Here is a 12,620-nt window from a genome sequence, read left to right as displayed (position 1 = left end):
TTTTTCAAATGTCTTTAGAAGATTAAGATGCTGATGAATGCAGCAGTTAATGATGAATGTTCACAAGTGTCCTAGGCATTTCCTTGTCCTAGGTTTTAAAAATTACCATTATGTTTTCAGTAATTTTTTAGGTATCCTGGACATTATGAATGTATACTTTCCTTGACTGGCATTTTTTGTGTGTAGTTGCAGCTGAAAGGCAGCAGTGATTTGTGGGAGTTTTGAGAAGGAGACAAGTTGAAAGCTTGGGCTTCTGGTTATCTTTTAGGGGTACTTGTGTAGTCAGCAGGTTTTTTTACAGCAAGTTTAGTGTATGGCATGCTTTGACTATTTTTTTTTTCTTTTAATCATCTTATTAGTGCTCAGTTGAATAGTTTTCTTCTGGAAGTGAGTCTGCTTGTGTATCTGCTACTCATTACAGCTGTGGTTGATCATTTTGCTGGCTCAAGAGCTTATACGGCCTTTTCCAAACGTATTTCAGTTGATCTTTGATAATTCAGCTCAATTCAACTCATTGATGCCAGTCCAGCTGCAGAGGATGTGCTCATATTAGCAGGTCAGCTGGCATATTAGAAGAGGTGTAGCTCACTAGCTTGTGCGCAGTGATGAAGAGCTGGGAATGAAAGTAGTTCAGGAACAGGGAGAAGATATGCAAACAGCTACAGTCAGTATTTGGTAAACAGCTGAGTCTGCTGAACCCTTTATAAAAAAGTTTTCCAGGGACATGTAGGCAAGTGTCAGGAGTTCTGTGCCTGAGGTCTTGAAATGGCTCATAACAGTGAGTGGGTACTCCAGTATCGGTGCATCATATGCATGCTGATTCAGTCGTAAGTCTGAGATGGTTCTGGAAGATCCTGAGGAGTGATTGTTGCTGTTGAAGTTCCTCAGCTCCTTTTCTTATTCAATAACAGGAATGCTCAAATACAGACTCTGTGTACATTGGTAAAAAGGATTCACCAGATCTGAAATTTTTAGTAAGAGAGGTCAAAACATTTGGCTGTCCTATTTTAACCGTCTTGGATTTGGACAAGAAATCAAAGATGCTTTTCATTAAAACTAGTAAGGTACTAATCACTAAACAATAATCTTATAAAGAAACTTTGTCTTTGCATTCTTGTAAAGAGGAGAAATGGAGTAAGGAAAGAAAGAAGTGCTGGAATGAGAGAAATATCCAAAGGAAAAAAAAAAGTTTCTACCCAATTTTAAGAAGGAGAGATATTTTCTGAAGTTTTTATGTATTAGTAACATGGCAAGTTTAGTTTGTAAACAGAATTAGCAGTGGTCGTTTTGTTTTCAGGACTGAAATTATGCATCAGGCTTCTTGTTGTACTGGAAAGAAGAATTCAGACCTTCTGCATTATTTTGTTAAATCACCATCCTAGATGAAATGCATAAAGGATCACTTTAAAATCATATGAGCATTTTAAAATTAAAAATGATGTTAAGTACAACAAGGAAGTAATGCATCTGTTTGTTTTTGTAGGATTTGTGGAAGAATCAAATACTGAATGTCTTACACTTCCCGAGGATGATAAATTGATGTTTAAAGCTGCTGAGGCCACTACTTTTGGGGCTACAAATGAAGGGTGAGCTTATGAAATAGATACGTCTTCAGGTTCACACAAAATATAACTGCTGGCTTTTCTGTGTTTGAAAACTGTGATTTTGACCTGGGATTGGTTCTTTTCTGTGTTCTTATATATAGGGGCCTGTCTGTTCCATTCTGTCTGTGAGCAAAAGTAATCTGGCATGAATTTAATGCACATTGACTAGCTGTCAGTTTGAGCCTCGTTTCTCAAATTGTTGCAGGCTAAAGGATGACGATAAAGACTTCATTCAACAGACTATATAAACCTTATTGCTGGTTGAGGCTTACTGAGTGGATACTGTGAACATAAGCCCTGCTTTTGTCTGAAAATTATGTAGTTAAAAATTAATCCTGAGATTCCTGTAACTTCAGTGAGTTTATTTTGGAGTTTGAGTGCTTTCTGGCAATATTTTATACACTTAATTTCTGTTTTCTGGGTGTGCTCAATTAGCATTTGTTTGTTTATGGAAAGGGAAGCAGTTTTCTCACGAGGTACTTTAAAAGCTGGAGATGCTTAGTGATAAAGACAGAACGTTGGCAATGAAATAACCTTTAATTTCAAATGGTAACTTACACTGGTACAGACTTCTGTTCAGTTTCTTCTGAACCTCTGTTATAGTAGTTGCCCTCTTTCTACAGAAGTACTATATTATTCTTTAACACAACTCTGTTGTTATGTTATTATCTAGTGTTAGGTAGCTGGGAAGAATGGGAAGTACTTGATTCGTTCCGTAAAATGAGTCACAAACTGAATGTAAATATGTTGGTAAAGGAATTTCTAATTTTTCTTGAGTTTTTTCTGGCTTGAAACTTGAAGATTTTACAGTGAGAAAGTGACTTGTAAAGCTCTTCAAGGTTTGTTTTCAAGAGTTATGATGAATTCCTTTCTTTCTGTTCATGAAGTGAAACAAACTACAAGGAGTCTAAAATGACCTCTTCACCAGAAGAAAAAGCCATAGCAGTTGCAGCAAATCCACAGCTCTCGGAGTTCCTGGAGACAGACAGTGAATGTATGTACAGTATGTTGGAGGTGTTCTGTGAGTTAAGGTAGCAGAACTCCTGAAGTAAAATGTGTAGTTTGTGATACCACTACAGGTGTCTCAGATTGAAGTAGTACAGTAGCACATTACTGTCAACTTTCATTAAACTATAGAGACAATACCCTCCCTAAAGAAAGCCCTTGTAGAAGATGCATAGTGAATCATCCTGCTCTTGATGAAGATGCTGAGAATGCTGGTAGAACTTAAGGAGAGATCAGTATTTATTTTAATGTTGTACACCACTACTAATTTGTGTGCCATGGGATCTGCTGAGATACTATTTTAAAAGTTGATGCATCCTCAGTACTCAGACTGAAGAAACTGTCTACCAGCATGCCTTTCTGGCCACCTTTTCCTCTCTTTTTTTGCCTGTGGACTTGACAGCTGATTTTCTCCTTCCTCTTTCTTACTGTGGGGCTGCGTCCTTTAACAGGTATATAGTTGTTGTGATTTAAACTCAGTCGTTAACTAAGGCCCAAACAGCTCCTCACTCATTTACCTTGGAGTGGAATGGGGGAGAGAATTGAAAAGCTAAAGGTGAGAAAACTTGTGGATTGAGATAAAGACAGTTTAATAGGGAAAGCAAAAGTCTTGCATGCAAGCAAGGCAAAACAAGGAATTAATTCACCAGTTCCTCTCTTCAGTCAGGTGTTCAGCCGTCTACAGGAAAGCAGGGCTCCACTGTGTGTAATAGGAAGACAAGTGCCATAACTCCAAATACTGCCTGCTTCCTTCCTCTTTCCCCTGCCTTTTATGCTGAGCATGATGCCATGTGGTATGGGATATCCCTTAGGACAGTTGGGGTCAGCTGTCCTGAGTGTATCCCCCCCCCCCGAACTTGTTTTGCACCCACAGCCCACTTACCGATGGGGTGGGGTGAGAAGTAGAAGAGGCTTTGGCTCTGTGTGAGCGCTGCTCAGCAGTAACTAAAAACATCCCTGTGTCATCAACACAGTCTTAAGCTCAAATCCAGAACACAGCAATACCAGCTACTATGAAGAAAATTAACTCTATCCCAGCCCAAATCAGCTCAATAGTTTTGGCTTCTAGTTTTTGGAGAAAACCCAATATATGTGACAGGATGGAGAACTGTTTTGTTGGCTCCTGCTCCCTCTGTTATTTCCTGTTGATTAAACTTGTGTCATTTATATAACAGTTAAATTAAAATGACATAAATCTCTTCCAGCTGTGATAAGTATCCTTGACAGTGAGGATGTGGTCAGTACACATTCAGAAAATCACCTTGAGGGGAAGTGTGTGGATTTACCTGAAGAATGTAACCCTGAAGCAGCTGAAGTTGAAAAAGTCCCTGTTTCTAATAGTCTTCCTAAAACTGAGGAAATCCATGTAAGTAAATTAATTTCCCATTTTCTACAAAATAGAAAAGAGTTTTCAAATTGAGGACGGATCTGTTTTACTGGCAATTATAGAAGGCACACAAAAATGTCTCAGTTTCTTTAGCTGCTTGACATGAGTTAAAACCTCATTACATGTACTTTTTTTCCTTGTGCGTTTTCTGTTCCTGTAACATAGAATAGAACCTGTCAAGATGTAGGCCTTTGAGGGCTATATTAGTACAAAATAAATGCCTGAACTGTTTTTCAAAATAACCCTGCATTCATTTGGTTTACTGAAATTCAAGCATTTTTTCTTTGACTTAAAAAGAAATAGTTTTAATGTTAAAAACGATAAGAAAGCTTCTTGATATGAGGAGCCGTTTACCAAATGACAAAATTATGTGGGAACCAAACTCACTTTGAGAATGATTTAGCTGCTTAAGTCCTTTACTATTTGTTCCTTCTTAACACAAACAGAATTCCCAGTAATGAGCTCATTTTGGTGTCAAGATATTTCTTCATGAGATGGAGATATTTAGAATGTGTTATCTCGTGCAATCCAAGTGACTCCTTCAAGTGCAGTGTTGACTTTCTGCATGTGATACCTGACCAGTCTGACTAACTGTTGCAGTTACACCTGTCATGACCAAAACTTTGAACTCCAGGGACATAATTGTGTTTTACCCTGTCAGACACAGAGTGGGTCACTCTTGTGGGTGTGGAGTAGTGCAGAAGGCACTGCAATGTGATGATCAGTGCCAGTTGCATACACACCTTGTGTTGTAAAACTGCCCACTGTCCATGGGCGGTGGCACATTGTTAGTCCTGAATGGAAATACCAGAAAGGGAGCCTGTGAATTGCATACACTGACTGCTCTGATCTCTGCCCCTTAAATGAATGAACTATCATCTCTAGTAGAGAGTACATTGTATGTTTCTAACTTTACATTCAGTGGTGATCTGAAAGAAAAAGCAGCTTTTCACTGTCTTCAGTTTCATCTAGCTCAGTGTGAAGTTAGTCTGTCTGATAAGGAATAAAGTATTAACAGACATTTTTTAACTTCAGGTTATTGAAGATACTTCAGAACCACCACCTGAAACATCACCATATAGTGAACTAGATCCATCTAGCAGTCTTCATTATAGCTATGAAAATATAGAGCAACAGTTTGCATGTGATTTGCCTGATAATAGAGATAGTGAATGTGATGCAGCTGAGGGAGATGGAGACCTTTTTCTGTCTCAGAGTAGTTTTAGCTTAGTTTTGGAAGGAGAAGAAGGTGAAGCAGAGATGGGAGATCCTACATTAGTAGATGCTTGTAAACCAGAAGGCACAACAATGGAGGAAAAACCTGTGACCAATTTAGGAAATACTGAAAGCCAAGAACATGTTACAAACTCAGTGTCCACTGTAACTGGTGATCAGGAATCTCAAAATACTGCAGAGTCATTCCCATATGTGCCTGAACCCATTAAGGTTGCTATTGCTGAGAACTTACTGGATGTAATCAAAGACACAAGAAGTAAAGAATTTACATCTGAAGTTGTAGAACAATCTATTCATGGAACTATAGGTAAAAAGGTAACTAGATTCCAGAAGGCAAAAGCTTTCTTAACACCTGTGCCAGAAAGAGTGGAAGAGGAAACCAGCAGACATCAAGTAGAGTATGCCATTGCTCCAAGAACACGCACAAGGGGACAACTGAATAGAAGTCTAAGTATTCTGTCAGCAGACCCTCAGCAACTACTGAAGACAGGCACACCACCAGTTCCATTTGGACTATCTCCTCGGAGAAGTACCAGGCGAACAAAAGAAGCATCTGAGACTTCCAGTCTTCAAACAGAGGAAAATCTTCAAGAGGAGCAAATACCTGCAGTGCCTGTTACTCCTAGGAGAGGTAGGAAACCTAAACTGACTCATTTAGAAAAAACAGAAAGCAGCCACTCTGATGGACTAACCTCGTCTGACACTACGCAGTCCATAGCTGTTACTCCAAGAAGAAGATTAAGAAGAGCAAAGGAAGCTGCATCTGAACTCTCAGAAGAGGCTAATGAGGAAATGTCTCTTGCTGAAGGTAGCATTATTACCTCTTCTACTTCCAAAAGGATTAGAGGAGGAAAAGCTTCAGCTGGAGATCCAAAAACTGGTGAGACTGAGACTGATCGTAAGATAAAACCAGCAGTCAGTCCCAGTAGAAGTGCAAGAAAACCGAAAAGCTTTAATTCACAGTTTACTGAAAATACTGTTCAGGATCAAGAGGTGCAGCCTAGTGACCAACTCCTTTTACCTGTGCCAACTAAAAGAGGCAGAAGAAGAAAGATGAGTTCTTCAGAAGTTTCAGAAAATTCTGATCTTGATCTGTCTAAATCATCGCTTCCTCAAACAGAATTTAAACTTCCTGCCACTCCTAGAAGAAGTGCTAGGAAGGGGGCACAAAATCTTATGGCAGACACAGAGTCTACCTCTACTCAGGAAGACATAAATTCAGGTGGGAAAGTAGAAGTCCTTGATACTCCTAGGAAAAGAACTAGAAGAGTGCCACATGAGAAACCAGAAAAAACGGATACTCGTGAGCAAACACCTGCACAGCCAAGTGAGGAGCCAACCACACCCAGGACTACAGTAAGGACAGGGCGTCGGGGCAGAAAGAGGCGATCAATGTCGGAGGAGGCCCTCCCGCAGGGACCTGATGGCAGTCCTTTGCTGCTTGAAGACATAAACCCATCAGGACATGATCAAACATCAAGAGCTCTAACAGATCGTGTTACAAGAACCAGATCCCGCAAAACTGCCGTGCATCAGAAACTGACTGTTGAGGAAAATGAGTCTTTTCATTTCTCTCCTCCTCTCACAAAACTGACAAAGAAATTTGAAGGTAGGTGCGCTATGTTTGTACACAAAATAGGACACATTCCTCTTCTTTAAATCACAGAATACAAACTGTGAGGATGGTTTTAAGAATTGTAAGGAATGTAAGCATGCAAAAAAAAAATTTGGCTAGAGGCATTTTTTTTTTTTGACTGAACTCTACATGACTGACTACCTGGTTAGTTCTAGTGGAACTAAGAGGTTATGAGGCTGATCTAAGCACCGAAATGAAATTTAAGCTGAATTTTTGTTTTTGTCAGTTTTGAAAATCTGTGAATATGTGATTGCTGTGCCATCCCTTCCCCCCAGCAGAGAAATAAAGGAACCATGCTCCAAATTCTGTTCAGTTTTGAAGTTCAAATTGCATCTTGCAGTAAACTGTACAGCTGTTAAATTATGTGATTGTTTTTCATGGGCATATACTTTGTCAGCAAAATTAGTGTGCATAGGAATATCTTAATTAGAGTATATGATAAATTTTTTGAGATGTGTAAGGGCTGTTGGTGCCTTTTGAGCATAATGTCTTCGATTATATAAGTGCACATAAAATCACTACACTGGCTTAGTTTTGTTTCACAATTTGCTGTAAAAGAATGGATCCCAAAGGGCAGTTACTGGCAGAAAAATACCTTTGCATGGAGAGTTTATAAACCTGCTTGGATCTTTTGTTTCAGGAAGCTATTGTGCTCTTTTTTTATCAGCTGTAATTTAACATTACTGTCCTTCATGTATAACGTATGTGCATGCTGACAATGCATTGTCATTTTAGCTGGAAAAGCAGATCATCCTGTGCAGTATAAGGATTTAGACCCGGATTTGTCTTCTCAGTTCGTCTTTTCACCCCCTCTTTTGAGGTCAAGAAGAAAAGATGTATCTAACATTTCCCGAATCGTGAAAGAACCAGTAAGTGAAAGCTCTAGTTGTCCGATGTTCTTGATTTTTGCTCTGTACCACTTTTTGAGATCATACTTTGCAATGTTTTGCCTTATTCCCTGGAAACTTATCTAAAATGAGAGCTTTAATTGAATCAGCTAAACAATTTATTTTTTTTCTGCATGAAAACTAGCTACAAAAATCAGTTTTGAATCAATGTAAGTCAGGAATTGATAAAAACTTTTGAAGGCACAGTGGCTTTCTTTAAACTTACTTGGTATGTTATCTGTTAATTTCAGAATTTGAACTTTTAGGATGGTAAAATAATTTGAGGCGGAATGTTTGTTTTTGCAGAGGGTAACTAATACTTTTGACAATAACATTATAATGACTTCTTAATGAAATAAACATTCATTTTTGTTCTGTAGAAGTGTACGAACTTGTTCCTGAGTAACATTTTTGTTACCTTAACATAGGAGCTTCCAACTAAAGAGGAGGAGGATACCAAATCCATAGAATCTGGGGGAAAGCAAAAATTGAAGAGAGCTAGAACTACAAAATCAAAAATTAAGAAAGCAAGCAAGTATGAAATGATTTTTAAATAGTTATTTGCATTTCTTTATTGTCACAGTGATTCAGCTGTCAAGCACCTAACTACTTCTTCCTCACTTGTTCGTGCAGTTCTCCTCTGACTTTATGAGCCGGTCCAGCTTGCTGGTTTAACAGGCACCTTTTTCCCCATTTAAGGGTTTGGTTTTCTGATGGAAATGGAAGAGGGAGGGGATAGAAAAGGGCCCGTGGATACTAATCATTGCAATAATGTCATGCTCTTAATTCACTCTTAATTAATTGTCTTAATTCACCTTATGAAACCACACTCTTATGGTCTTTAGTTCCCCACACAAGGCAGGAAGGAGCCAGACAATAAGTGAATGGAACTTTTTGTTTCTGGACATGTTTCCTGATTCTTTCTGGAAAACTGTTTGAGGACAATTTGCCTCTTAAAAGCTGGAACAGAGAGCTCTAAAAGCTCTTACAAATAGTGACCAAGAATGCTTGGGACAGTCTGGTAAGGAATTAAAGCAAAATGAAACTTACTTAGGTACCTTTTAATTCTGTCTACAAAGAAGCCAATGAATATTTCTTCGGCATTAATTTTGTAATTCCATGGTATTTTTTTTTTCCTCTACTAAATACTGTTGGTCTTAAAAAATTGTTTCGATACTTACCTTTCTTTTCAGAACCACAAAAGAATGTTCTTGGTCACCTCCACCTGTGGAAGTAAAATTCATCTCTCCTTTTGCAAGTCCAGTAGATGGAACAAAAAGCAAACAGAAAGAAACCACAGATGCAGCAGGGAAGACTCTAAGAAAGAACAAAAAAAGACTGTCTAATTTTCCAAAGCCAGTTTTGCGCCGGAAGATGCTGTAACTGTTTTTTAAAGTTTATAATGTACACCACTGTTTGTAAAGTCATCAAAATTGTGTGAATTAGTAAAAAGAAGAAAAATCATCTAATTTGGAAGAGATAATTTATATAAATTATTGTAAAATTTCATAAAAAATGGTCTTCAGTAAGTAACTCCATATGGAGTGTGATTTCTTCAGTCAATGCAGTTTTCTATTTTATATTAAGACTTCATACATTTATATAATATGTAAATACAGCTTATTTTAGGAATGTTAAATAAAAATGTATACTTCACAATGTGCTTACTGTCTGATAGCTTTTTGAGGGAATATTGGGTTGAATGACCTGTATTGCTCAGAACTTTTAATGTTGGTTTGTGGGAGTTACAGACCCTCAAAAGTAATTCCAGAAGCTTTTGAAAGGTTTGTTTAGAATTCCTATAACAAGTAAACATTTTAAACATACTAGTTTAAATTTTAGAAATTATGTTTGACCTTCAGGTACAAATAATTGGACTCGCAATACAAACTGGTAATTCCTTATGTTCACGGTTAAGTTGTACTGTACTGAAGTCAGAATGTAAACAATTGTGTTTTAAGCTGTGCAATATTTTTTTGTATTTGTCTTAAACTTTGGGAGAGCTGCTCTCTAGTTCATAAAACTAGATCTCACCTCAGATGTTTTGCTATTTCTTACAGTTTGTTGTCAGCAAAAAATTAACTGTATAGATGGTGTGATGCTAACAATAGCATATCAAATTTGAAGAGATACTACCCACATACTTTGAAATTTGAGCCAAAATTATTTTCATAATGTTAATATGAATGCTACTATAATTGAAATACTTACTGTCTGTAAACATATTTTGCAGTATTTGAGACCTGCATATCACAGCACTGAAAACTTGATGGAAAAGCTAATATAATAGTCTGAAAAAGGTACAAAAATGTACAGAAATCTTAGTTACAAACCATATTTTTGAATAATTATTTCATCAACAGTCTTTGGTTAAGGAGTAAATGTCCCTATAAAGCTTCAATTTGTATAAATAAAGTCACAAACCTATTCTTTTAAAAGCAGACATGGAAGTACTATTTTGATGTGCAGTCTTTTAGACAATAGATTATTTTTCTGTATGTTAATTTATATATGGATGCAACTTTGAAGACTACAGAATGGTGGAACCTGATATTAAACTTTTCAATTAGTAAAAACTACTACAGTTACTCTAAGACATTATTTATTAACTAATAGCTTGTAATAGTGAATGAATGTATTAATAATAGACTAAGCTTGTAAAAGAAGATTGTTCTGGGGCCATGATTTTTCTATCAGAACAGGTCATTCTAGAGAATGACCTGCATGCACTTGAGTATTTTTCTCCTTGGAGGAATATTCATGACTGAATGAAAACTTTAAAAAATGTCAGATGTTTCAAGTGTGAAAGTGGCAGTTTGGATGAGACCTTTCACTCAGGTTAGTAATTATTTTCTCTGAGTATTCTCTACTTGAATGACAGTATAAATATGGTCAGAGGAGAAGAGAGGGAAGTTGTAGCAATATTTTTTTTTTATCTACATTGTACAGAAATGCAGCGAATAGCTCAGAAAATAAGGTAAAAAGTCAAACTTTCAAAACTGAAAGAGAATATAGATTGCAAATCAGATTATGTTTTGTGTAGTACACAAGAGTATTTATAAAATACTCCAGTTCCTATTAAATGGAATTTTCTGATATAATCCTAGTGAAGATTACTTAATAGGGTTTTAACATGTTTCTGTCATATACTTACATATATGTATATTTTTTGTATGAAAATCAATTAGAAAGGATGAAAACATAATATTAGCTAAATAATGTTTAGCCTCTTTCTTTGCATCACCTAAATTCTCATTTGGCTGTACTTAGGAAGAAAGCGAGCAATAACAATAAAAAGACAATTGGCATTAGGTTTAATAACTCCCTAAAGGTTCATAATTTTCTAGTAATTTTTTAGTTTGAAGGAATGTTAATTATATGTTAAAATGTTTTACTCCTTTTTTTCCCTTTTTTTTTTTTTTGGTGATTTGGATTCGATGCATTGTTCTCCAGTGCTCACCACTGTCCCCAAGGAGCAGTTTAAAAAGGAGTGTGAGCATAATGTGTAACAAGGAATGAGAGTTCAGAAATTTGAAGGACATAGGAGGAAATGGAAGCAAAAACAGACACTGAATTTCTAGTATGAGCCTGAGAAAGGGAAAAGCTAGCTAACAGTGTTAAGATGGCAACTCAAGGATGGGTTTCTAATGAAGTGGAGAAAACAGATTTTATGTGGGTGCTTTTTGTGTAGGCTTGCTACAAGTATGTATAGGGTGAGTGGAAGAGATGATTTGCAGATGTTTGCATGTGTATCTGAGAGGAAGATAATATTCGTAGTGCCAGAGAAGGGTGTGAGGGGCCTGTGAAAGGAAGAGGTGATGCACTGTTGTGGATGCATGCAGAAGGCTGTAGGGGCATAGAGTGGCAGTTTTCTTGCAAACAATGAGAATTTCACAGGAGCTATTCAATACAGCTCATGACTAAATAGAGCATAGAAATGTTTCAGTGGAAATGGTTCCCTGCATTACCTCAGAGAGTTAACACAAATATTCCTAAGACCTTTTTTCTTCAAATGTTTAGAAGTTAAAGCTGATGAAAGTATTCTTTCCAGGTTATAACACAAAGGAGAGTTAAAGTGAATCTATTTTACTTTTGATAGCTACTTGGTGCGTAAAGTGCTAATTGATTCACATTGACTTTGCTTATTAGCCTTAATATTTGTACATGCCCAATGTGCAGATAAGGGCACAGATAACTAATGTAATCTCCTATCAGAACTTCCTCTCATGGAAGACTACTCTCAGGGTTGTTAGCACAATATTTTTTTTATTTGCTGCAATTTCATCACTTCCCATGTGATTACTTCCCATGTAACGAATCATAAATAGCTAATAGTTGTTGATTTCTGGTGGGAAAAGAGAAGCTACAGGTAGAAACCATTCCATAGGTTCTCTTGAATAGTTAAGCAATGCTTGTAACTGATTAGTTTAGGCCAATCTGAAAATTCTAAAATGACAGAATTTTAGATAATAGGGTAGCATTTGTTTCTTCTTTTGTTTGTCCTTTTGTCTTCTGTGCAAAACTTCTGGGTTACCATTCTAGGAATGCTTTTTTCATCAAAGTAGTCAAGATAATGAGTCTGTTTGATATGCTTGGAGATAAATGTACTGTGGTTCCTTTTGAATTAAAGCTGTCCTAAAATAAAATGCATTTTCCGATGCACTGGGCTGTGTGGATGACCAGTATGTGTGAGGCAGAGGCAAAGATGCAAGTTGTGGTTATTTACTGAATGATGTGTCCATTCATTCAGATCAGTTACTCCTTGTCTGTGATGGTTCAAGAGCTGGCTTATCCCACAGCAGTCATTGATGTGTTGTGCATTCTGCGGAACTTGGTTTAAATCCAGGCGAAAACATGAATTATTA

General features: G+C 37.0%; 1 protein-coding gene across 2 annotated transcripts in view; it reads left to right on the top strand.

Moving 5' to 3' along the window:
- AHCTF1 (AT-hook containing transcription factor 1) overlaps positions 1 to 12,405 on the top strand; it is a 45,468-nt gene extending 33,063 nt beyond the window's left edge. For both annotated transcript variants that reach the window (XM_027729739.2, XM_039384253.1), the window contains exons 30-36: positions 1,484 to 1,586; positions 2,492 to 2,598; positions 3,815 to 3,975; positions 5,032 to 6,841; positions 7,604 to 7,737; positions 8,184 to 8,290; positions 8,949 to 12,405. In XM_027729739.2, the coding sequence (XP_027585540.2) occupies positions 1,484 to 1,586; positions 2,492 to 2,598; positions 3,815 to 3,975; positions 5,032 to 6,841; positions 7,604 to 7,737; positions 8,184 to 8,290; positions 8,949 to 9,138 (2,612 nt within the window). In that variant the 3' untranslated portion in view covers positions 9,139 to 12,405. The remainder of the gene's footprint in view (positions 1 to 1,483; positions 1,587 to 2,491; positions 2,599 to 3,814; positions 3,976 to 5,031; positions 6,842 to 7,603; positions 7,738 to 8,183; positions 8,291 to 8,948) is intronic.
- Positions 12,406 to 12,620: the final 215 nt, after the last annotated feature.

The sequence above is a fragment of the Pipra filicauda genome, unplaced genomic scaffold (genome assembly GCF_003945595.2).
Source record: "Pipra filicauda isolate LSUMZ 115617 unplaced genomic scaffold, ASM394559v2 scaffold342_size772408_pilon, whole genome shotgun sequence".
Classification (NCBI taxonomy): Eukaryota; Metazoa; Chordata; class Aves; order Passeriformes; family Pipridae; genus Pipra; species Pipra filicauda.
This window is presented reverse-complemented; position numbering and strand designations above follow the sequence as displayed.